Source organism: Astatotilapia calliptera, chromosome 11 (genome assembly GCF_900246225.1).
Source record: "Astatotilapia calliptera chromosome 11, fAstCal1.2, whole genome shotgun sequence".
Classification (NCBI taxonomy): domain Eukaryota; kingdom Metazoa; phylum Chordata; class Actinopteri; order Cichliformes; family Cichlidae; genus Astatotilapia; species Astatotilapia calliptera.
In genome coordinates, this window is record NC_039312.1 from 21,451,272 (window position 1) to 21,477,197 (window position 25,926).

Sequence of the window (25,926 nt, forward strand, 5' to 3'; positions counted from 1 at the left end):
GTGTATAAAATTTAAAGCATAATCAAAAAGTGATTAAAACTGATGTGGATTAACATTCATTACACTCTGTCTGATACTTCCATATAAAAGGGAAATGGTTCAGTGCAAACTGATCTGGGGTAGGTATCATTTTCATCTTTACACCAGCACGACTTTATAAAACATTCACAGCTTAACTCAAGAAAAAACGTTCAAACAGTTAATAAAAGTTTATTTAATCAAAAGTGAGAGTACTTAAGTTAATTTCATACTTTTTTGTACATCATTTAATGGCTGGCAAAACCATTAATCTGGCAGTATGAGAGTAGAGAGGCGGATAGTTTGCAACCATAAATGGAAACAAAAAGAAAAATCACATGGAATTATCATATGTGTGTTTCTTTTTTAAACATCACAATTATCGTTGTGCTGACACTTGTCAGTAAGTATAATGTTATCTCAACACCTATCAGATAAACAGGAGTGCTACAATATTTTCATTTGATGTCAAAGTGTGGAACTAAAGCATGTTTTTCATGTCTTTGTTATTTAGGCAAATTTATCAGATGGTGAGTTTGGAGGTTTGGGAATCAAATTACACAGTTTGATTCAATTTGTTGTGTGTTTTAAAAGCTGTTCCAGTATTGGCCGCCTAAATTTTATATGCTGCTCAAAAAAAATTAAGGGAATATTTGATCATAGGTATATAACACAAAGTTTGTCAGACTTCAGGGAATCAATCTGCCCAGTTAGGTTAAGCCTAGAGTCCCTGTGCTATCTGTCGCATGTGCTCAGTATGAACCTGCTTTCTCTGTTTAGAGAGCACAGTGTGAGTTCCTGCCAGTTCTGGTGTTTTCTGGCAAATGCCAATCAAGCTTTGAGTGGGCTGTGAGCACAGGTCCCGTCATGGAGTCTGTTTTTAACAGAACCCTGTGAAAGTATGTAGCTGGAGGTCACTTTGTAGGGCTCTGTTCCTCCACTCACTCCTGCTGCTGGTTTAACGCCCTTCTACGGCCATGTCCAGCTCTACTCAAGCAACATCTTCTTGTATCTCATCCTTATTCTTGAGAGTGTGCAGAGGGACACGGGAAAACTTACGGATGCGCAATGCTGCAGGAGCTGGCTTACCTGTCCAACCTGAACAGTCTGCAGGTACTGACTCACCCTACCAGCAGTGACATGGACACCAGCGACAGTTTTTGTTGTCTTGTTGTCGCTTCTCCAGTTCGACTGTTATCAGTTGGATTTGAACCAAAGCAGGTGAAACGGATTCACCATAGTTTCTGATTTTGTGTTCCCTTTGTTTATTTGAACAGCGTATTAATTTATCACAATTATGTCAGAAAATAACATTTACACTAAGTAAATTAAATGAGAAGAATTTGTAAAAAATGCATGAAAAGCATTACATTACAAACACGTCAGATTTCTTTTAGCAGTGTCTGATGGGTTTTATTGGGGCCCATTATTTTTAAAGTCCTCTGTAAGTGCTGTACTGTAAGATTTTACTTCTCTGCAGAAGTCACTCACCTTAAACTCTCTTACACCATTTTTTAAATGCTATGCAGCACTTTCACTTCTTATATTAACCCTTAAGCTTTTGTTCAGTTTGTTGCAGTAAATGAAAGGCCTGCTGTGTCCATGCCGGGCCTCCTCCTCCTCTTCTCTTCCTCCCTCTGAGAATGGGGAGCAGGAATGTGTGATGGGCCGGGTGCATGCAGGCCGGTGATAGGGCCTGCCTGTGCTGCTCTGTCTTTGGCTCAAAAAGTTCAAGTCATTATTCTCCTCCTGCTGCTATTCAGCCGAGGTCCCGTTAGCTCATTGTTATTCTTCCCCAGTGAGAGAGTGAGACAGAGAGAGGCTGATACAGAATGGGAGGCTGACTCTGGTTTCCAACGGCAGGGAGCTGGGTGTACTGGCGGTGGGTTTCTGGACGGTTTTTGCGTGCGTGAAGGCATGTCTGTAATCGGCTCAGTAATGAGGAAAGGTACTGAACGGCACTGAATATCTGACCCTGATTCCTGGGAGTAAAGGGAAGCAGAGAGGGGAGAGTGGGAAACTGTGTGTGTGTGTGTGAGAGAGAGAGAGAGAGAGAGAGACAGGGAGGCAACAAGAGAGAGGGGCATGTGAAAAGGGGTGGAGGGGAGCTGAGATTTAGTGCTCTGCTGGATGAAACAACCCCCCACTAACTAACGGAGAGGGAAAGTAGCCTAATAGGAAGAAAAGAGGGGGTGTAAAACTGTTCATTAAACACTCAAAGACGCGGAGGAAGCCTTTATCGTTTCCAACAATGAGCCCAGAAAAGGTATGTAACTTTTTTTAAATTTAAGTAGCTGAATTATTTGTTACTGTTACACAGATGAAGCTGAGAGATCAACAGGTAGCTGTTACTGTTACTGGTACTGGCAACAAAGTGCTTTTGTTAAACTTTGGGAGGGGGGGGGGGGGGGGGAAACTCCACTGTGCAACCGATTTGTTCAAATTTGTAGTTTAAACACAGTTTGTATAAATTTCTCTTTGCAATTATGGGAATCTGCCTGTGCTTTACTGATTCAAAAGGCTCCTGCCTTTGATGTGGCTGTTGAAATGAGAGGAGATGGTGTGGAAGAAAAAGGTTAATGTGGCACTGGAGTATGGAGTGCCGCTTAAGCTGCGGCATTAACTGCTGTTAAGAGAAATCTCAGGGCATAAATGCATGACCGTCTTCCAGCGTTTCACCCTAAAAACAAACTAAACTGAGTTCATTCCTGAAGTTTTGGTGATGACATGAGGTTTGTAACTATAAAATGTTATAAAATACCAATCAAAACTTCTTAATGCTCAATTTTGTCCTAAACCCACCAAATTTTAAAATAAGTTGTTTTTTTCCTTTTATTAATGACTTCAGGGAAACTGATGGTGATTGACTACACCGCTTTATTTATTTATTTGCTGCTTTAAGTGTTTGCGTCCAAAGGAATTTAAAGAGGCTAAACCACATGAATGCACCTTCTGTATCAGTTCCCCAACCACCTGCAGACTTTTCCTGTTGCATCCTGAGACAAACAGCACTTTATTTGTTGGAACTAAAACTCACCATGCTACAACATGCACATGAAATGCTTCTGAAGAAGAATGTGCAAACTAAATTAGAAAAGGCAAAAGAAAGCAAGTTCCCATCTCTCTGTCTTTCTCCTGCACAACAACACACTATCACCACCACCCCCCAACTAGCCTGTGAAATTACAGACTACACCCGGGTGGCCCTAATGAGCAAGAGCCTGGATATGTTTTCTTTGTGTCATACACTATTAGTTGATCTGGGTCAACGTTTTCTCTGTAATCACATCGTGAAAACAAAGAGGGGCTGCATAGGAAAAAAGAAGTGGAGTGAGTCTTTTGCCACCAAATCCAGACTGGAAATCTTTTGAGCCCCCTGAGAAATCCCCCCTCCGTTAGTGCTCCTCTCTGCCAAGGAAACACTGTTGTCGCGTGTTTGTTCAGAGCTCTGACACCTGTGACTCAGACTGGAGGAGCCCATTGTTCTTATCTGAACTGCTGTAACTGGTCCTGAGTGCAAATCTAGGAGAAATATTTGGGCTGTAATGCTGTGAAGCGATAATGTAGAAACTGGCAGCTGGAGCACAGGCGGGACCCATGTGGAAATAACACCGCTTCCCTCAGACGAAACCCAAGATGATCCTCCACGCTTGTTGCCGTGGTACAGTGGCCTTAAAAGTCTGCTTGCTCACTTAAATCACACACTTTTAGTCCAAATAGCACCAAACGCTTAAATACAAGACTTCCCTTTACTGTGAAGTTTTGGGATTTTATGCTTCATGTTCTGGAGCTTCTCCAAATCTCGTATAATAACACTTATTGGCTTCAGTGAGTTCACCATTTAATTCGATGAGTATCGGCTTATATCAGCTTTTTAGAATACAATCAGCCTATCTGGAAATAAGTTGACCTTTACTGATGTCAGTGGCTGAAGTTTATCTTTTGTGTCACATCAATTTTGCACTGGCCAGATGCTCTAATTTGGTGTGATGAAGAACTTAAAGACTTAAAAAGTTACTGCTGTATTCTTTGTCTGTTAAATGTAGGTACAGGCCAAACATCGGTACAGGTCCATCTCTGAGTGGTTTGCCTATAAAGTCGGGCTGCTCAGTTATGAAAAAGCCTGAATATTCTAGTAAACATGGGGGAACACAATGTGGATGTGTTGTTGTTCATTTTCAAGCCTTTTTAAAAGTAAAAGTTCTTTAACTTTATGTCTTTTAACTGAAAAATCAGAATGAAGAATGTGAGCTTAACTAAACATGACACAGGAATTCAAGATTTTATGGAGGCATTAAAATCTGTGTAAGGAAAACGAGCTGACCTGGATTTGCACTTCAGGCCTGAACTTTTATGGTCTTTAACCTGCCAGACTTTAACTGCAAAGAGGGTCTGAACAGCAGGAGTGCAGCGTCCTGCACCCTCACAGGCTGCTCATCCACCAAAAACCAGGCACTGTGTTTCCAGTAGTGTGAATGCATCTGAAGCTAACCACTGATTTCTATGTGAAAATAAGCTAGTGTGGAGTCTTTAAATTAACATTTTTCTCTAATTATCAGCCCCCAAACCCAAATATCTTAAGCTTAGTATCAATTAGGACAAAGAAAAGAAGTAAATACTGGTTTGGCATAATCAGACAAAAGTCTTTAACGTCTCCCCTTTGCAGGTAAAGGTAAAAGCTCCTGGTTTTGTTTGCGATTGTGATGAAATATAAGTGTATTTATCTTTATCTGCTTTTTTTTTTTTAGGATATCGGGATCTTGTGTGAAGCTTAGAGGCGTGAGCAGCGGGTCAAAATCACACCACGATCACACACGGCGAAAGCGGACACACAAGAGAAGAAAAAGATGTCTCGAACCGAAGAGGTCAACAAGATGACTGAAAATGTCTACAAGGTAAAAATCCCATGTCTGTCCGGCTCATCCTAATAGTGACTCCACACACACTGTGTGATAATCAGAAATGTGGAAGCACTTTATGAATTTACATGCACTGTTGCCAACAGGGGATTCTGGACCATTTCAACCCCAGTCTGAAGAACTTTGTGACCATGGGGAAACACTATGAGAAAGCTCTGACAGGTTGGTGAGGACACAGTGACTCAGGTCCTGCTGAACTTTGATTTATCCTCGCAGCTCCATATGTAATCATTTTTTCACTTCCTCAGGAGTGACCATAGCTGCCAAAGGATACTTCGATGCTCTTGTGAAACTCGGAGAGCTGGCGAGCGACAGCCAAGGCTCCAAGGAGCTCGGTGAGTGGGCGTAGAGTGGCAGAGAGGCAAGGGTTTGAATTGAATTGGCTTTAGAGCTAATAGAATTCATAGAGTTAATGTGGCAGCTGGTGAGAAGTGGGAAATAGTCTGTGAGTCGACCACATGTGCTGGTCAGAGAGGAGATGAAGACAAGAGGGGATGAGGAAATGTAAAGAGAGAGAAAGGCAGAGAACAGAGGGACGGGGAGAGAGTAGAGCCATTGTTGGGAGATTAACAACACCACATGATCTCATTGTAATGCTGAAAGCAGCGGGGGAGGCAGGCAGGAGTGTCGGAGGGCGAGATGCCAGCCACCACATACTACAGCACTGTGTGACCGACGGAAGCACTCACAGCTGACCGCCACTGTGAATCAGAAGCAGCGACTTTCAGCACATTTCTCTGCTTTGTTGGGGTTGTTGTGCATATTTATACATGTTTATACTGTGAGGGGCTATTATAAGCGCATGGATACTGCTGCAGAGGGTAAAGGTGACACAAATAAATCCAGCAAAGTGTTTTTCTGTTTAAGTAACATGTTGCTTTCACTGCTGTGCTGCTCCTCACAGGAGACACCCTGTTTCAGATGGCCGAGGTCCACAGACAGATTCAGGTGCAGCTGGAAGATGTGGTAAGAGGCCATCAGCATGCTCAAATAATGATGCCTTGATAGGCAAGTGTTTCATTTATAACAAGCTTTTAAAAATTGTGTGTTTGAAGTGAATCAAACATAAATAAGGGTCCAGAAAGTGAAAAAAACAGCTTGTCTAAAATCTCATTCTTGGCAGGCTTTGCTTTAATAAATCTGCTGCCAGGTTTGTCCGTATGAACAGAATCATATCTGAGAAAGATCCTCTGAGAATCAGCTGATTTTTTAATGTAAAAGAACTTTATTATACTTAATGAAGCCATGCAAGAGCCATATGTGATCCAGGCCCTGGTGTGTGCAGTAAGCTTATAAACAGATAAAGCTAATATTAAGCTTGAGTTCAGCTAATTGGTGCAGCCCTCCACAACAGTCAAATTTCCTCATGTGGCCCCTGGGGAAAATTAATTGCCCACCCCTGGTCCAAGGTATCACGTGAACAACGGTTTTGTTTCTCCATGTCAAAGGTGTGAGCTATTGGAAAATATTAAATCATGACTATATTACTAAATATGTACACAGACAAAAAAAAGACGAGCCTGGTATTAAAATGTAGGTAAATAAATGTGTTTTTTGACCAGTCACCTCACTCATATTTTATATGACCCATGAAACCTTTCTATAGTAAAAGATCTAAAAAAAAAAGTATTTTTTTTAAAAAAGCAGATGAAAACATCCAGGGCATGAGTGCTTGTTGCTGTACACAGGGGTGTCAAACATAAGGTCCGGGGAACAAAGTCAGCCCGGCAAAGACTCCAACGGCTTTGGACAGCTTTGAAAGATCAGAAGGATCAGACACAGATTTTAGACTTTTAATTGTATTTTGTTACAGCTTTTCGTACTGATAAAGACCTCCCTCATGGCCATTCATGCTACCCAGAAGAAAATAAGTAGTAAATAAACATTTAAGTAACAGAAAAGTCAGCAGTTTAAAAAAAAAAAGTGCACATTGTATTCTGCACATTTTGCTCTTAAAGAGTCATGCTGACCTTTTTTTGTTACTACAGCAGCATTTCTTTATCATATAGAAATGAATCTTAGACTCTCTGTTGAAATCGTACTTTTTTTCTTAGCTTAATGTATTTCAGGGATTAAGTGTGTAATCAAACTTCTTTTACACTGACAGAAAGGGGAGTTGCACTGGTCCGGCCCACAATATTAAAGGCGTTTGGGATACCTGCTCTACAGGAAACTAGGATAAGTTAGATATAAAAGATATAAAAACTCAATGTCTAAAACCAAGATTTTGGCTTTTGTCATGGGTGTTGGTGGTTTTTCAAAAGTGTCCCTTTCATGAACATATGGAGTTATAAGGGATGAAAAATGCAGGTAAAAATAACATGAATAAAAAAATTAGAAACCCATATACTTTGAGGGTCTGTAATTTAATGATGAAGATTAAACTTGTTCTGTGGCTTTATTAAATATATTAAAGTTGCTCTCTGATTCAGAGGGTATCAGTCGCGAGCTCTCCACTGCAGGGAAATGTGACAGACATTCTGATATATCAGTGAACTTTAAATGTTTGACAAGACTCATTTACTTATGTCACTAACAGTTAAAGCTGTTTCACTCCGAGCTGCTCGCCCAGTTGGAGCAGAAGCTGGAGCTGGACATCAAATACCTCACGGTAAGTCCACACACCGACTACAGTATACATTATATTACTATTAAAAGTGACTAACTTAGGTAATTAACTAAAGTGCATTTATTCTACTTTTAAGATATGTGGGATTTTATTCTTTATTTGCCTTTGATTGACATAGAAAGTAAAGAAAGAAAACGTTACATGTTGCAACAAAGATGCCAGAAATCTTGATAAAATAAAGTAAAATGAATGAATGGGTTTTGTTAAATCTCTACTTAAATATAAAATGCAATTTTGATCAAATCCTTGACTTTCCTCTCAGGCCACCCTCAAAAAGTATCAGAGCGAGCGACGGTCGAAAACCGAGTCAATCGAGCGCTGTCAGTCCCAGCTGAAGAAACTCCGCAGGAAGAGCCAAGGCAGCCGTCACCCCAACAAATACGGTGACAGAGAGATGCAGGTAACAGAGGTTTAACATCTCATCATCTTCAGTAATGTTAAAAAAAGAGCACGAAAAACACTTTGGCCTCTTTCATTTCAGAAATCCTTCCTCTAAACATCTCAGTCAGCATTACAGCAGATTAAAAAGGAGAGCTGTGTGTGCATTTGTGTGACAACTAGGCCAGCGTGAATAAGATTAAAGAACAATCTGGTTCAGCTGATTTGTCAGAAAAACAAGCAGGAAGGAAAGAAAATATCAGTGATATAAGAGGGTCAGCAGATTTGGAGAATTACGAAAATGAAAGACCAAAAATACATAAGAAGGAAAGGTCACTGAGCCAAGGAGGCTGTTTTATCACTTGCATTTTGTTATCACTGGGCAACAGACAGGATGTGATGTAAGGTACTCCTTCGGGCTCTTTGTTATTCTCATCTTTACACAGTGTATTAAAGGTCACATTATCTTTGAGCGCCGTGTGAGCAACGATAAATGCAGGTGTGCGCGTGCATTAACGAATGTTCAGCTTTGCAGGTTTGAAATTTTGGGCTTTTCCTTCAGTTCGTGGAGCTGATGAGCCGTCGCCAAGGCGAGCTGGACACGCTGGTGGCCTCAGGTTACAAGTCCGCTCTCACCGAGGAGAGGAGACGCTACTGCTTCCTGGTGGACAGACAGTGCTGTGTCACCAAACTGCTCATTAACTACCACTCCAAGGTGATAAGCTCGCACGTGTTAAGTTTGTGAATGTTTCCTTTCATCGAATCCAGTGAAAACTAACAATTTACTCCTGACAGCCGTGTGTGTGTTTGATCAGTGTGATAGAGCTTCTTTCTCGCTGCTATACATCTTAAGTCAGCAGATAATTTCTGTCATTGAAATAAACAACAAATCATGCTGCAAATATTCACCAGATCCAAGAACATGTACTGGTGCTCAGTCTTGTTAACTGAGCAGGCGCGTTGTTCCAGAAATGATTTGATGATGAAACTGTATATCTCGTTTCTGAAGAAGCTGAAAGGCAAGAGTTGATAAAGAGATTAGTTTGCAGTAAAAATAAATGCAGTAAGATTAGTGTTATAAATGTCTTATCCTTTGTTTTTCTGCTGTTGAATGTAATCCAGGTGAGAGAGCTTTTATCCCAGAAACTGTCATCTTGGCAGCAGTCGTGCTCTCAGCCAACAAAGCTCCCGGAGCGTGCTCTGAACCTGCTGCGCCACACTGCGCCTCAAAGCCCAGCGGCTGCTGGGATAGCTGAGGTCCTTCGTCACACCAAGCTTGGCACCGCTCAGCCCGAGCAGGTCAGATCATGTTTTAGTACAAGTGTGTGTTAAATCCAAAGTCACGCCCAACAACCCAGTTTATGCAGACCTTACTGTGGCTAAAAATCATCCTCTGCCCTTATAATATTAGACATGTAAGGTTTTGTTGTGAGGATCTTCTTTGTTAGCTCATTACACTTAGGTCTGTAAGTTTCTGGACAATAGGAAAAAGCCTTTTACAACTTTAGCTAAGTCAATAACACTCTCAAGGAGATGGGCCCGTCATTGTCAGCAATCGAGCCTTCACAAATGGAAGTCCAGAGGGTTTATAACACGCTGCAAACCACTGGTTACACTGTTAAACTGTGTCACTGGTGTTTGTGATGATGTGACTACTGATGATGGGACGATGGACTCATTCTGCTTCTGAACACCCAGAAGGTTTTTAGAGTTGCCTCAGACATCATCAAACAGCAGCGGTATCAGCTACAGAGAAACTGTTATCAGCACCTCTGCGTATGTAGAGGCTTCTGTCCTCATCCTTTTTTTCTCTGAACATTACAAAGAGCAGATTTAACTCTTCCTTTTGGACCCAGAAGAATCCAGTTTTTCACTTGTAATGGAAAAAGTTTCTCTGTGAATCTGTGGGGGTCTGCACGACAATCATGTGATCATTCCTCTCAACTTAACTCAAGGGATTTTGGTGCTAACATTTTTTAAGCTAATTTTGAAAAAGACAAATTAAAAGAAGTCACTGTGAGGGATTGAAACATCCTGCATGGTGCTGCATCGGGTTTTGTTTGTCATCACTTACAAACTAAGTTGAAGAGCTTAGGATATTTGGCAGCTCACAGTTTAATAAGTCATTCAGGACATCAGAATTTTAACAATGGCCTGTATTGTCTGGTAGTTACTGTGATCTGTTCTTGATTTTCAGAGGCTCTCTGTTCAAGAAGTCCCTCCTCTGTTAAACGGAGACTCTAGTCGCTCCCAGCAACAGCGCTTGCTCCCCTCCTCCACCCAGAGTGACACCTGTCCTCCTAAGGGCTCTACCCAGACATTCCTCTCTGCTCCCTCCACCGGAGGAGCTGCTGGAGGTTCATCGCAGGGAGCATCTCCTCAGCACAGCAGCACACCTGTCAGTGCTTCAGCCAGCCCGCTCCCTGACAGCAGCACCAGTGGCAGCGCCAGCCCGGCTCCATCTACTCCCACCACCACATCCAGTAGCTCAGCCCAGCAGACCTCGCTTCTCCTCGCCGCAAATACATCTAACCTGTCCCCGAGCCTCATCCCCTCCACCGTGATGTCGCTCAGCCAGATCTCCCCGGCCAGTAGCTCCTCGCAGGGCATGACCCTCCCCATCCCCCACAGTGCACCTCACAGCCCTCCTCTGCCCCACAGCGCTCCACTCTCTAGGGCCATGACTCCAGTGCAGCTGCTGCACCAGCAGGTGGAACCAGGAGGGAGCAGCACTTTATCTACGTCACATAATCCGTGGCTGCTGAAGACCTCAGAGATGAGCGCCACTGCAACACTTCCACTGCCAAGGAGACCTGTCAGTGAAATGAGGCTGGGAGGCTTTCAGGGTGAGATATGATCTGGCTCACCTGCTGTTTTTTTGGATGTCTTCTTCCCCGACACTTACTCCTCATTTCTTATTTTATTCCTCCACCTAGGCTCGAGTCTTCCCAGGATGATGCCTTTATCTGGACCTACACGTGTGGAAGCCATGTTTTCTCACACACCTGGAACATCAGATGGCAGTGGAGGAACCACAGTGGGAGGAGCATGCTTACTGCACTTCCTGCCTGGTGACAATATCGCTCTGCTCATCTCTGAGCCCAGAGATGGGTGGCACTACGGTCAAAATGAACGAACGGGACGGTATGGTTTATCCATATTTTCATCCTGATTCATATTTTGAGGGGGCCTTAAAACATTTAATGTCACTATTGTGCTCAAAATAAAAAATAAGACTGCATTAAATAAGGTCAGACAAGGATTTATAAACTGTCTCCAGCTGGTAGCTTGTGTTTCTGTAAATAAAACAAAGCAAGCACACCATGTTTACTTTGTTCATTTAGTCTCCCAATCAGAATTAGAGCTGCTAAATTTGGAAATGACCAAACCTTTCGGTGGTTGAAAAAAACTAAATGGGTTAATTAAGCAACCAATGACCACACAGGCTCTGCCAGCCCTAGTGCCCATCGTTGCATGCAAGTGCTGGCACCATTGGATTCTTTGATGTTAAAAATGTATATTTAGCATTTAAAACAAAGAATCAATTTCATGTAGAACGAGAAATATAATGAACAGAGTTTTACGGTAGCAATAAAATCAAAGAGGAAAGTGTTATAGGTTAGCTGGCTTGACAAAACCTAATTTACCAGATGTAGATAACAGGTGGTTATCAGTCTTTTATCTTGAGTTAGGCCTTCTGCTTCAGGCTCTGAGTGTGCTCACATTCTCACAAAATGATCCCTATGAGCGCCCCCTACTCCAGTCGGTATCAGCTGATGATGATAAAATGGTGATATAATCTATAAAAAAACGAAAAAATATAAGAGTTTAATGCAACACTGTTGCAAATAGGACAAGAAATTAATGTTGCAAAAAAATGTTAATCCTGGGATTTATTGCACAGTCGGTAAAATAAACATTTTAATTCGAGTTAATTATTTTACTACACAGTGCGGTCTCATTGCTGTTGTTCATTTCTAACATGAGTTAACACCTTAAAATGGATACGTTTATACTAATTAAAAGTTGAAAAAGAGGTTTTTGATCTCTGACAAACTAAAGCGATTTACATGTCTCCTTTATGTAATGGTAACTTATGATATATATAAACCTTTACTTAGCCAGGAAGATCCCAATGAGATTAAAGTGCAAATAATTTAAATGGGTGTCCTTACTTTGGGTTCTGTGTTCTAGTAGGTGCAATTCTAGCAGTATAAAGGAGACTTGGCAGTAGATTAGAATAAAGTACAGCAACATTTCTGCATCACCAAATGAATGCATGCATGCTCCCATTTGCACTGCTATAACTTTACTGTAGAAATAAGTTACCATGGTGATTTCATCAGGTGAAATGAGAGCCCCTTTGAAGACACAGAAAACTCTCACTTTACGCTCAACATAGCTCACGAAAATGTTAATCTCGCTTTGTTGTTAACTTGAATAAAAAGGCAAATGAAAACAACGTTGCTTTTTTCTTATAGAATACTTATACAGTAATATTTTTACACATGCCTACATTGTAAATGTGACTAAAAGGACATTCAGTAACGGAGCAAATGAACAGTCCTGTCTTCTGTGGCCTTTTCTACAACATCGCTCCCAGTAACGTCGTGCTCCTTTTTCGATACTACATTAAAGAAAACTTCTCTCTGGTACCAAATTATGCCCTTACTTTACTAAGTTTTCTTCACACAGTCTCTGACATTTCTTGCGTCTTTAAATGTCAACTTTATTGATTCAACCGGTGAAATGTTTTTTTCACAGGAAAGGCTGGTTTCCTTTCTCTTACACTCAGCCACATCATACCAAGATGGATCTTCTCGAGAGGTAAGTGAACAAATAACAACTGCTGAAATCTGTTGGTCTGAAGGCTAACAGCTCTGACATTAGTGATGATGCTTCCATAGTTTTTTTTGGGTGATTCACACTTGATGGAGTCATTTTCAGGCTGAATCCTTTATGACTCTCTCCACTTTCCCATCCATGTATTCTCAGTCACTAAATACACATTTCATGCCAACATAATCATCCTGTCTGCCTTCAGTATCCCCACCACCCTCTCTCAACTTACTCTTTTTTCCAACAGCAACAAAGTTGTTGATAGATTCACACAAAAACCAACATTTGCCTACTCTCATTGTGTCTCCTTTATCTTTTTTCCACTGTGTATTCCTTCCTCTCTGTCTGTGACCTTCCCTGTAGCTCGCTCTTCTTATCTAGAGCTAACAGCACCAGTACCGGGCAACTTGACAAACTAGGGTCTCCGGGTCTCCCAGCCCTCACCCCTGAGTCGGAGGAGGAACGCTCCCTTCCTCCCCAGAGGGTCAGCACCTTCCGCCCGCGCCCCTACAGCATGGCCGACAGCAACAAGGTCAGAAACACGAAACCTGTGGGAGGAGCTCAAGGGTTAGAGTGAGGGCGTCCTCACAGTTGACCCTGACTATTAAAGTAGCAGATACTTCTGCTTTCTAATAATTCAGTACAAATACCGACGCGCATCTCTACTGACTTACAGATCACCTCAGAGTTGGCCTCCCCACCTCCCTCACCGACCAGGTAACTTACAGGTGCTAATCAAAGGAAATTGAGCATTTTTACTTGTCATCGCCCATTCACTGAAAATACTACACAGTCTATGAACTACCTCTGAATAAATTCCGACTTGTGCACCTAATTCTGGTTGTTTATGTTTGGTTGGCACATCAAATTTTTTTCATATTGTGTTTGTTTTTGCACTTGCATCAGTGCAAGACTGTGACGAGTCCAATCTGATGGTGGACACATAAAAAATAGTATCAGCTGCCCAAAACATAATAATAACCATAGCAGGCATGAACAAGTCAGAAGTGAGCACTGAGTCCTGCAGTGTCAATGTCTCTGTAGAGCTGCTATCACAGCATGTCTAACTTAGAAAAGTATAATCCTAAATTCTTCACATGCCCATGTAATCACCAGTTTAAGTTACGTATTTATCGCTTCCTTCTTTCAGGCCCAATCCATTTTCACATGTCCGACTCCGAAAGACCGTCACCAACGATCGCTCAGCTCCCATCATCGAGTGAGCTTTTTATTCCCACCGCAGCAGCAGCAGCAGCAGTGTATCTCTGTGGTTCATCAGTACATCGCACCTCAGGTTGATTCCTGGAAAGAAGCACACTGGCTAATGTTAATGTTCTACTTTTAAATGTAATATTCTGTGTGTTTCAAGTATAAAGGCTGTTATAAATATGAGTACAGCCGACTGGATTTGTAGGTTGCTGGGGGAGAAGAGACAATTGTAACATGTGAGAAACTGCTTTAGTGAAGTGTTGGCTTTAATATAAAAACTAGATGTTTAGATGTTTAGCTTCATGTTTGTCACACTGTGTCCGGCTTGTCCTGAATAACTAACATGCTTTAGTTTGAATTATGACAGATACAGTTGTTTCTTTTACTGTTTTAAAAAGGTTTTTTTCTTCCTTTTTGGTTATTTTTGTGCATATTCAGAGATGTTTTCTGTGTTCAGCTGATTTAGGGACTGGATCCTAATAGCAGGTTGTGCACATTGACTATGATGAAGTGTTATGGGAAGAGGACAGGCTCCTTCTCTATTACAGTATTATATTTTTTAGAAAAGCTGCCAGATCTGGTGCATTTTCTTGGTGCTGGTGAAGGTGAGCATTTAAAAGTATTAAAAGTGTGTGTGTGTGTGTTTTTTTTTGTTTTTTCATTTTATTTTAACACAGTGATTGTCTGGGTAAGCTACTTGACATTAATGAAACTGGCACAATGACTTATGTTTATGTCATGTTTTAGTTTCTGAACATGAGCGATGTTGTTTGAAGGCACAAGTCTGTCAGATACATCCTGTTGTGCCACTTAACACCATTCATTCTGCTGCTGTAAAGTTACATGTTAGCAGTTGCGAGTAGATGACTTAAAAAATTGCTTTCTGCTTGAAATTTGATTATCTAGAGTTGATCCATCCACTCGCTGAGTGAAATCATCAAAATTGTCCTCTTTTTAAATACAGAGCATTGCTGACAACACAAAGAAAACTCGTAAACTTCACAGACACAAACTGTAAAAGTTGGTAGTTGAATGTTTGGATAGTGGTATCACCGAAAGAAGTGTTTTGTTTGAAAGTAGGATGTCGTGGTGGGTTCAAAGTCTTAAGAGTGAGAGATTTGCATGCTTAGTCTTTGGATTTGATGTCTTCTTGATTTCTTTTCAGTCCCAAAGCTATTCACGAGCTAGGCTGCTTAATTGTAGTTGTACGTCCATCAGTCAGACTAAGCAGAATCTTAAAGTGATGTATGGATGCTAAGACAGATGATGATTAGGTTTTTACTGAGAAACTGTATCCGTGAAAGTGATGAAGAAAGTATACAGGAAGTTGACCAACGTCTGAGCAAGTGTTCATGGTAATCTACAGACATCCAAAGTAATTTTTTTGTAGCTCTGTCCTCTTTGTTGCCTCTAACAAAGTGAAATCTGTGCAAACTGAAGCAGTTCATGTTCCTGGTTTAACTGCCTCAAGTTACTTTGATGTTTTAGCACCTTTTAGATTCATAATATCACCTGAAAAGCTTGTAGAAAAAAATATCTATCAGCATATATTGTACTCACTTTGTGTAGTGTTGCTTCATTAATAAAGATGACAGCAAAATGCTTTTAATGCATGTAAATAGTGCCAGAAATTGTGTGAATTTATGATTTCTTTGTAAAAATTTCACTTTGGTAGAACATTTGGGCTTTGTGGTAATACAGAGCAAACATCTGGAAAGTGCACAGCCGCTGGTAGAGAAATTCAGTCTTCAGCTCAGAGTGACTTACACAGAATGAGATACAATTGGTACAGAGTTTGGATACACAATGTCACTAATTCAAGTTGAATTTAACCTTTAAAAAGCAAATTATTTAGTCACAAATACATTTAAAGCAAGGAGGAGAGTTCTGAAAGAATTGCATGTGAGATTAAACTCATTAAAAAATGTAAATAATGTAAAATGAACAGATAACGTTATTTAAGTTTCAAACCTACACTCATTGCCACTTATGGTACACCTGTTCAGGTGCTTGTTAGTGCAAATATCTCATCAGCCAATCACATGTCAGCAACTAAATACATTTAGGAACGCAGACATGATCAAAAGGACCTCCTGAAGTTCAAACCGAACATCCGAATGGGGAAAAAAGATGATTTAAGGGACTTTGAATGTGGCATGACTGTGAAAATGGCCAGACTCCTTTAAGCTGATAGTCAGGCAACAATAACTCAAATAACCACTACAACTGAGGTATGTAGAAGAGCATCTCTGTATCCACAAGACATCAAACCTAGAAGCTACGGCAGCAGAAGACCACACTGGGTGCCACTCCTGTGAGGAAAATAAGGTTACAGTATGCACAGGCCCACCACAAGTTAGACAATATGGTATTTGAAGAATATTATCTGGCCATGATAGAAACTGTGAGGTTTTCTGAGGAATATTTCCAGCAACTTGTTGAAACTGTGCCACAAAAGCTCTGAAAGAAAGCAAAAGGGGATCCAACCTGGCACAAGCACAGTGTACCTAATGAAGTGGTTAGTAGTTCCCCTGCACTTTAAATCAAAGCTGAACAACGTAGGCGAGAGCTGTCCCGTCACAACTCAAACACAAGTTCAGAACACTTCTGTTAGAATTGAAATGTTGTTCGACATTAGACACATTTATTTATACACTTTATCTGCAGAAAACAATGCATCTATTCAGACACTACTGAATATAACACTACTATGAATATTTCAGAGGAACAGACTTTATCTGGACTACTAATGCTTACATGTGAAATAAAAGGTCGATGAAACAAGCTTTTGCATGATTTGAAAAACTGAGATTTCTGCAGAGAACACACAGTTATATTGTTATTTAGTATATTCAAACTTTGTACAGGTGAGAAGAAATAAGAGATATTGAAAGATATTTTACAACCTACTTCATGTTTTCACTAAAAAAAAAACAAAAAAACAAAAAACAGGGGGTATCCATCCATGAGGGGTGCGAGCAGAATTAAAGCTGGTATGAAAAGAATTTTTTATACCAGCCTTAATCTGATTACAGCTTCTTATTTTTAAACTAAGCCACCTCTGAAGGATCAGAACTGTGTTGAAGCTTAGTTTCAAAACAAAAATCTTAACCCTGAGTAACTTTTAACTGAGAAAAAAACTGTTTCACATGTATGTATGTTTGAGAGGTAAAGGTGTAGATCAAACTTAAAGCAACTTAAACTGTGACTGATCAACTCTGCTTCGATTTCACAGCAAAATACTTATTAATGCTGTTACTGATTACAGGCTTTGTTATTAATTAATTCAACAGAACCAATTAGACACTGTTGCTATAGTTTGCACATCATTAACCTAAATGCACTGAAATAATACAGATGAAACAAAAGTAGAATTAAATAGAATCTTTATTGTTGGACACAGACATTGGAGGCAACTATTTAGACAGATATTAACATGAGAAAATCTGAAGTTATAGATTTTTGATCCAATCCAAGTTTCTTCCTTTTGGTTCACGTGGATGAGCTGGAATGTCGGGCATGTTTCCATCATCTCGCACGGGAACTGTGAAGAGAAAATAAGGTAGGAGTTTTAGGATGCTGAAACGTCAGCTTTCAATTACACTTGAACCTGCTGTGACATAAAGATCGCCAGTGTTTACCTGGGTAGTTGTACGGCACAGCTGCGTTCAACATTGCTGTATATTTTGTAAGTGGGCTGATGAACGGAAGAATGGCACCTGAGAAAAGACATTTGAACACATATGGCATTACACTCACAGTTCACTGTGCCTCTATAGGTCAATTGAGAATAATTGAATCATTGCACAAGGTGCACAGTCATACAGAAACATAATAAACACAGATAGCAACGACTCTGACTGGCATGGCTTTAAGTGTCAATATAAAGTTACTCATTTAAAATGCTGATTTATGAAAATTCAGACCAAAAGATTTTGGAGCCCTCTGACCAAAAACCGTTTGATGTTAACTTGTCCGGCATTTTGGACAAGTTTCATTAAGAAACTGTATACACACTCCTCCCTCATTGAATTGCTTTGTTTAGATTCTTTAGCTTACTAATTTTCTCCAGTTTGAAACGAAATAATAATGCAGAAGAAGTGATTTCATGTTAGTTTTCACAACAAATTCCTCCATGACTCAAACATCCACATATCTACTACTGTGGAATCAGCAAAGACGCCTCAAATCGCTGGTCGTTGAATAACACGAGTAACCAAAGCCAACTGTCTGCAGTACATGAAGCAGAGTAACATAACAGGCGGGCAGATGGTGATGCCAAGTTAGCCGAGATTTTAGAGTCAAGCTGCCAAATAATTTCTTAAATACACTGCTGGAAAGTTCATGGGCAATGACATTGTTATTTTCTGATTATAACCTAATTTGATATTGGCCACAAAAATTCAGTAAATTCTGTATTGTGTTGTTAAATAATGTATTTATATCGAACTTTTCTACACCTACTTACCACACAAAGCACTTCAATCTACAAGTTACATGTTATCCAAATAGCACTGTATTCCATAAACTTTAAGCATATAGCTGCTAGAGGTGGGAATCACCATACAACTCACGATACGATATTATCACAATACTTAACACACGATACGATATTATTGCAATTTTTTAAAAATATTTTGCGATATTCATATTCTGTACATAAAGGTAAACTTTATCAATATTCATTTTATCTAATATCAAAGTCTCGCACTCAGTCTTTCTCTCATTTCAGTTTTATTGTTGACAAACTGAACGGTTTGTATTACAGTCTAGTCCAAATTAACTGAGTGCAACCATCTGGTACAATTATAGCTATTCTGAACTATGCAATTTATGAAAACTATGCAGCCCATTCAGCAACTGACAGATTTGAAAGTAAATGAAAACAAAATATAATTTTACATTAAATAAAAAAGTTTTAAACTTAATTAAAATAAAACATGTCTTAAATTAAAATAAGTAAACTGTCATGTTTATTGCTGCCAAAAAAAAGTTAAACACATTTGGACAGTGAAGGAATGTCAGGATTCTTGCTCAGAAAAAGGATCAACATGCTCTGAAGTCAGAGCACAAAAACCTTTTTATCGATTTCTGCTGTCCCTGTATCGATACATTATTAGCAAACAAAATATCACGATACTACACAGTATCGATTTTTCCCCCCACCCCTAATAGCTGCCCCACATCCACGGTCAGTTTCAAACCACCAACATGCATAAAAGTTTCAACTGTGAGAGGACGCTGGAACACAGCAAGGCTCGCTGGTGAAGTACACCATCGTGCCACCTCTATACAAGCAATGTAGGATCGCTCGATGCCACTCTCTCTCTCGTTTGCAGGTGGTTCAAAATGCAGCCGCTCGACTCTTAACTTGTACAAAGAAAAGGCAGAATATCAGTCCTGTTTTAATCCATAGATTACCTCCACAATATATTACAGATCTTTTAACTCCAGGTCACTGAGGTCATCATCACAACAACTTCTTTCATAAAAATTAAAAGTGATTGGGTTTTTGCTGTGTTTGCCCCCCCTGGCTCTGGAATAGTCTGCTACCCCACATAAGAAGCTGTTCGACAATAAACTGTTTTAAATCAGCTCTAAAAGATCGAAGCTCTATCTACTTTAAATTGCCTTTTGTCAAGTGTGAGGTGACTCGTGGATTTTAATTGGGTTCTTGAGACCTGGATTACAAGTGACTGTGCCTTTAAAGCACTTTGGTCAACTACTGTTGTTTTAACACGTGCAATATAAATAAAAGGACTTGACACACAAAGACTATAACGTGCTTATTTGTTTTCTTTATTCGGTCTTTCCATGCTGGACATATAAATCGTATACTCAGTTCAATTAAACTGAACACAAGACAGCTACGCTGATGTAAGTCTACGAAAGCGGATTATTGTGAGACGTATAGCTAGCAATCTTCTGATTAATATTTCATGTTGCCACACTGTCATTCATCGGCGTTGCAGAACTGCCATTGTATGTTATTTAAAGCTATGCTCTCTCTCTCTCTCTCTCTTTCTCTCTCGCTGCACCACTCTCACAGATTTCTAACAGGTTGGCGACTTACCAACCAGTCCAATTCCACAAGAAGCCATGATAACCGGCTCCTTGTTCCACGCATTCCTCAGGAAAGCTCCGATTCCTGCAGACAGAAACCCACGGGCAGGTTAAAAACCGCACCGAGTGACAGGCTACGTACGGTTAACCAATGCTAGTTAATGTTAGCAACACATCCAAGGTCACATTTTTCGAACGAATACATCAGAACTAAAGTATTTCTAAGATCCGGTTAGAGTAATTTTAAATATATAAGGTGTTTATCTGTACTATCCGAGGGTCCAAGTAAACCGAATTTCACTGATTAGAAGTCAAAAAGATGACAAAATATACACATACCCGCCATATTGTCTGGTGTAGTTTCCACCGAGCGAGTTCTCATGGGAAATGTAGTGACTGCTAAAAATGACGTATAATTCCTGCGCCCGCCGCACGAAAACAGAGAGGGAAACAGAGGATCCCTGGAAGCTTCGGGATTGATTTAAGTCAGCTATCATGCTATTAAACGGCCTTAGCTAAAGCTAAACAGAGAAAACGACACTGCACGCAGCTTGTGCTCAGGTTGATGATGACACTGGTCGAAGTGTCGCTTTAAACACACGTTAAAAACATCGTTTCGAGACTAACAAATGTAAGTACTATTAGACTAATGGATTGTTTTAGTACTAAACAATAATCAGGCGTGGTGACATCAGAAGTCTAAAACATGGGAAATTCTTGTTTTGAACTTTTCAGCCGTTTTTACTCCACTGGGAACCCCGACCACTATATCAGGCTTTTACTGACTCACAAACAGCTGTTGAGTTACTGTAATTACTATCCAGATCTCAGCATCGCGCAGTAAAATAGTAGATTTAAATTTTGTGTTATAAGTTTATATCGGCAAATAATGTGCAACTAAATCTTTAAGATAAGTGTAGCGGAGTAAATCCTGAGCACCTCCTTTGCTGCAGGTATTTCCGCTATAAAGTCAGAGGACAGCTGCTGTCCACGTGGGTCAATTTCAGCCACTTTGCTTCACATACAAACTGAGTGGTTGGTTAAAACACCATTGCTGGCGCTAGGCAGTGAGGCCGTTGAATCCTATTTGCCCAGTGTATTTGCTAGTATTTCTTCTTGATGAATGACTCATAACCGCTGCACAGGCTGTTTACATTAACAGAGAAACTTCTTTCCCTCCAGATGATGGAGGATTTTTCTGGCTTGGCTCTGCCTCCTTTATTTGGAGGTCACATCCTGGAAGCAGAACTGGAGCCTGGTGGTGTGGAGCTGGGACCGGGAGAGGTAATTTTATTGATCTTTATAAAGGTGCTTGTCATGTTAGCACACATGGTAACACTTAGTTAGTTTTGCCAATTAATACAAATTCACAGCTCATTTAACCAAGTCTCCAATGTTGCCAGCAGATATGAATCAGTACACTGATGCAGAATTTATATAATATAATAGTAATGCTGGTCTTAAAAACCTTTAAATGAAGAAACCCCAGTCATTATATTTGTTTAAACAAGACACTCATCCTTCACAGACATTTACTCCATTTTTTTCTGTCTTCTTTTTTGGTTCAGGAGTTTAGCTTTTTTAGTTTTCTCCATCTTTTCCCTTAGAAATGAGACTACATTAGTACTCAGAGAGCTGACCTTCTCCCTATGAACTTCGATCCTCTGTGACACAGATCTCATGCATGAAAATGTCACTGAATAGCTGCTACTTTACACATCATTGCCCCCTCTCCTTTCCCATTAGAATTTTTAGAATATGGGGAGTTTGGCTCAAAGCACATGGTTACACTCCCATGTGCTACCCACATTTACATGTATTGGAGATTAATCTTTCTAATTCATTATACACTGCATAGCAGTTTTTATTTCCTAGCTCTTGCTGAATAATGTGGCTATAATAAGATGACTTTCTGCTTGACTTGGGTTTTGCTTTGAAACATTGAACAGGTAAAAGTGTTTTCTTGTGAGAACAAACAATGTGATGCCAGACACAAAACAGAATCCTGCTTTTGTATTTGTTTAGGTGGAGCTGGGTCCGGGAGGCACCGAGCTGCTTGAGAGCACAACACAAGAAGATGAAGAAAAAAGAGCTCTTGACAAAAGGAAATATGTGGCTCTGAGCAGGAAATGTAAAGAAATTGAACAGGTGTGTGTTATGGTAAAAAAAAAAAATGATACGTGAATAATAAAAATGACCAGATCAACACCACTGAAACAAAGCTTCACACAGCAGTGCTGCAAACACACGCAGGTACACAGCCCTCCCCTCACTAGCAGCTAAACAACACTTTGAGGTGTCAGTAGAACTCCAGTTTCAACAACACTGAAGTATTAAAATGTTATGATAAACATTAACCTGGCTGGTACATTACTGTTATATTATTATCTAATAGCCACATTATCTATCTATCTGTTAAGTTATTATTAAGGTAGTGACTATGGCTAATAATAAAACTTTGTTAGGGCTAGGCAGCAAACCGTACCAGTCCTGCCCATAACATGTGATGTTAATGGAGGGTGTTCATTTAAAAGTAACACATTACTTTTATCTAAAAAGTGTTACATTGTGTTGTTAAGTGCCAGATTGAGTCAGAGGGAAGTGTATCGGCAGCTAGACCAAAACGGCTGACAGAAACATTAATGAATCTATTTGACCAGCAGTGAAAGTCATGAGAAGCACAGCAGTGACTCACACAACCTAAAATATTGTTTGTTTGGTTTTTTTATATAATATAAAAAAACTGCTCTCATTGATGTTATTGTTTTTTTTATTGTTTTAATCTTCAGAAATAATGCCTTCTTTTTTTTTTTTTAATTATTTCTTCTTTTTTTTACTAGTAATAGTAGTAGCTTCGAACATAGTATTGAGTATTCAGTGTTTTCCTGAGTATCTGTATCAAGTTTAAATTCTAGTATCTAGTAAATGGTTTGTGCGACCTTACATCGCACAGGCCTGACTTCTGATTCAACTACAATTATTTCAATAAGGTTTCTGAATATTCTCCTGCTGCTTTAATATTCTGATATATCAGTTCATCATTGATCCAACACATGCACTTTGTTCAGGTAAATCAGAAGATCCTGGGTCGCCTTCACCAAGTGCAAAGAATTACTCGACGTCTGAAGAAAGAAAGGAGGTATAAACTGTCATTATAATAACTGAAGATTTTGTATGTTTTCTGAGAAGTTGCTCACTTTATGGCTCATCTGTGGGTTGTGTTAACTCTCACAGATTCCTCATGAAGACCTTAGATGCTCACGGGGATGACTACAGAAACGCTCAGCTCACTATACTGCTTGAGGTAAGGATTACCAAACATGGGTGGATATCAAAGACAATATAAAAGATGGAAGTAGCTTCTGCGTATGAAAAGTGAAGCCAACGCATTAGTGCAGGGTTAGGGAACTCCAGGCCTCGAGAGCCGGTGTCCTGCAAGTTTTAGATGTGTCCTTGATCCAACACAGCTGATTTAAATGGCTAAATTACCTCCTCAAAATATCCTGAAGGCTGTATCCCAATTCAGGGTCTGCAGTCTTAAAGTACGCAGCCTTAACGGTCCACAAGGGCCGCATACTCAAAGACCGCTAAGGCCGAAGTGACAGGCTTGTGAAATGGGACGGTCTAGCCTCCGTCGTGCTGCCCAGGTTGCCTAGCAACCATGACACTAACAGCTGTAAACATTTCATACAACATTATTTGACAGAAATGAAGGAGAAAAGGTTTTGTTCATTTGTTTGTTTCTACATGAGCTTTGATTTGATAAGTATCTGAGGCTGACTGTGAAATCATGATTATTGGGCTTCACTTCTGTACTGAACAGTCATTTAAGATTAGCTAGTAAATAACAATTAGCTCATGTTGTTCATGAGACTAAAGTCATCTCACTTTGGTAATGTAAATATAATATGGCCAATATTAAAGTTATAATTTCAATCATTATTAGTTATTACAGCAGTGAATGAACTCTGTTTCAAATACTGAGCTTCAGTAAAGATTCAAGCTGCATTTATTTATATTATTTATATTTCCTGTCACCTTAAATCTTCACTCAAAGACAGGTTTCTTTGACACTGTATATATAACTGTGTTATATATATGAGAGACACATATTGTTCTTTTAATATGTTGGCATTACTAAATTTGTCTCAGTGCTTAATTTAAATATCCATAAAATCATCACATTCTCTATAAGATTAAGGTCAGCTATTGAACGGCATATATTAAGTAAAGGCTTTAAAACCAAGTTAGTACAAATGTCACTAATGTCACATAACTTTGCCGACATGTGGCCAACAGTAATGTTTTAATGTTCTTCGTTATTAAACATTCGCACATAAATAAGTGACATCATATTCAGTACTTACTTTTAAAAGTTTACTCTCCGGCCGCTCCTCTTCTGCCGTTTTTTGGTTTTTTTTGTTTTTTTTTTCCAGCAAAATTATCCACACCCACCGCCGCGCTATGCATTCTGGGATATTTTGGGCCACGAAGTCTACACCACCACATCCTTAAAATTCAGTGAAATGAAGGACGCATTTGAGGGACGCATTTTGAGCAGCCTTTGAATTGGAACAGTCTTCGTCGCATCGCTGTGACGCAATTGGCCTTAAAATGCGGCCTTTAAGGCTGCAGACCCTGAATTGGGATACAACCGAAGTTCTCCACAGGCCTGGTACTAATCATTTGATTCAGGTGTGTTGACCCAGGGTGAGATCTAAAACCTGCAGGACACTGACTCCCGAGGCCTGGAGTTCCCTACCCCTGCGTTAGTGCCTTAAACCTTCTTTTTAATGGATACCAAAGCGCAACTTCTCTGGGTCCAAAAAGACTTACTGTATAGAAGTGTATGGGAAAATAACCTGTGGCTCCCTCATTCTGTGAAACCTTTCCTGATGTTGGTAGTTTCAGGCCAGGGCAGTAGGCAGGGTTTTCCTTCAGCTTTCTGTTTGTATTAGTTCTTCTGCTTTTGCTTGCTAAACTTTGAAAGGTCCTACAGAGATAGTTATGAATACTATTTTGTTTTTCCCCTTGCCTTTGTTTCAGGATGAATCTGGAGCCCATTTGGAGCCGGCTGCTGCAGCGGAGGATGAAAAGCTCAACGGTGTTTCCGGTTCCACTCCATCTGCAGCATCACATCATGTGGCTGGGACAAAGAAAAAGAGGCATCGAATTCCTCGTCAAGAAAAGGATAAAGAGCCACAGGTGAGTAAAGCTCTTTCCTGATCAGATGCTGCCTGTGGACGTTTAACTGTGGGTATGTTAAAATGCTGGTAGTCCAAATCACGGACCTTCTTTTCTCAGATCGACCCGGAGATGTCGGCGTTGGCAGAGTCACAGTTTGGAGAAATGTCCAGCCCGACCTCACTGTCTCATTGATCAAACCGCTGTCCTGGATATCACGATGATGGTGACTAGGATAAGAGCACCCAGTTTCCAGGACTGTTTAAAACACTGCCTTACTTGAGTCAATCTTTGTAATGTTGTGGTTTCACTTGAATATTGTGAACAGATTGAGTTCATGTAACACGAGATGTTATTCACCTTATATATGTGTATATTTGTTTTGTATATACGAGGTTATGTTTTTACAGTTGACAGTTGATGGCAACATATTTATGACAAGCACGTGATGCTGAAAACATGATTTGATAAATATTTGACGTATTAGATGAATATGACAGGGTATTACTATCATTACTTGAGTTAGGATTTTATCCGAGTAAGCAGATGGACTCGTCGTCATATTAAACTTTTACACTGTGCTGTTTGGGTTTACTTTTCTGTGATTTTGTTTTTTCCCTCTTTTGTATTCACTCATCTGCCTTCACATGCTCATGGACTTAATGTGGCATCTCATTCTTAATCGAT

General features: G+C 40.0%; 3 protein-coding genes across 3 annotated transcripts; 2 read left to right on the top strand and 1 right to left on the bottom strand.

The window, feature by feature from the left end:
* Positions 1–1,825: 1,825 nt before the first annotated feature.
* On the top strand, positions 1,826–15,623 carry LOC113032649 (brain-specific angiogenesis inhibitor 1-associated protein 2). Its single transcript, XM_026185661.1, has 15 exons — positions 1,826–2,284; positions 4,767–4,913; positions 5,024–5,099; positions 5,186–5,272; positions 5,842–5,903; positions 7,477–7,548; positions 7,829–7,966; positions 8,507–8,659; positions 9,067–9,243; positions 10,142–10,790; positions 10,881–11,088; positions 12,709–12,771; positions 13,147–13,315; positions 13,460–13,500; positions 13,934–15,623. The coding sequence occupies exons 2-15, from the start codon at positions 4,866–4,868 to the stop codon at positions 14,004–14,006; spliced, it is 2,016 nt and encodes a 671-aa protein (XP_026041446.1). The 5' UTR covers positions 1,826–2,284; positions 4,767–4,865; the 3' UTR covers positions 14,007–15,623.
* A 1,738-nt stretch (positions 15,624–17,361) lies between these two features.
* ndufa3 (NADH:ubiquinone oxidoreductase subunit A3) lies at positions 17,362–20,682 on the bottom strand. The gene is given in 5 exon segments (XM_026185668.1): positions 17,362–17,536; positions 17,634–17,711; positions 20,066–20,140; positions 20,395–20,428; positions 20,430–20,682. Coding segments are annotated over 5 exon segments (402 nt in total). The 5' UTR covers positions 20,553–20,682; the 3' UTR covers positions 17,362–17,444.
* tfpt (TCF3 (E2A) fusion partner) lies at positions 20,623–25,820 on the top strand. Its single transcript, XM_026185667.1, has 7 exons — positions 20,623–20,686; positions 21,238–21,339; positions 22,081–22,203; positions 23,124–23,194; positions 23,290–23,359; positions 25,102–25,260; positions 25,360–25,820. Exons 2-7 carry the CDS (start codon positions 21,238–21,240, stop codon positions 25,432–25,434), a joined length of 600 nt encoding a protein of 199 aa, XP_026041452.1. The 5' UTR covers positions 20,623–20,686; the 3' UTR covers positions 25,435–25,820.
* The last annotated feature ends 106 nt before the right edge of the window (positions 25,821–25,926 follow it).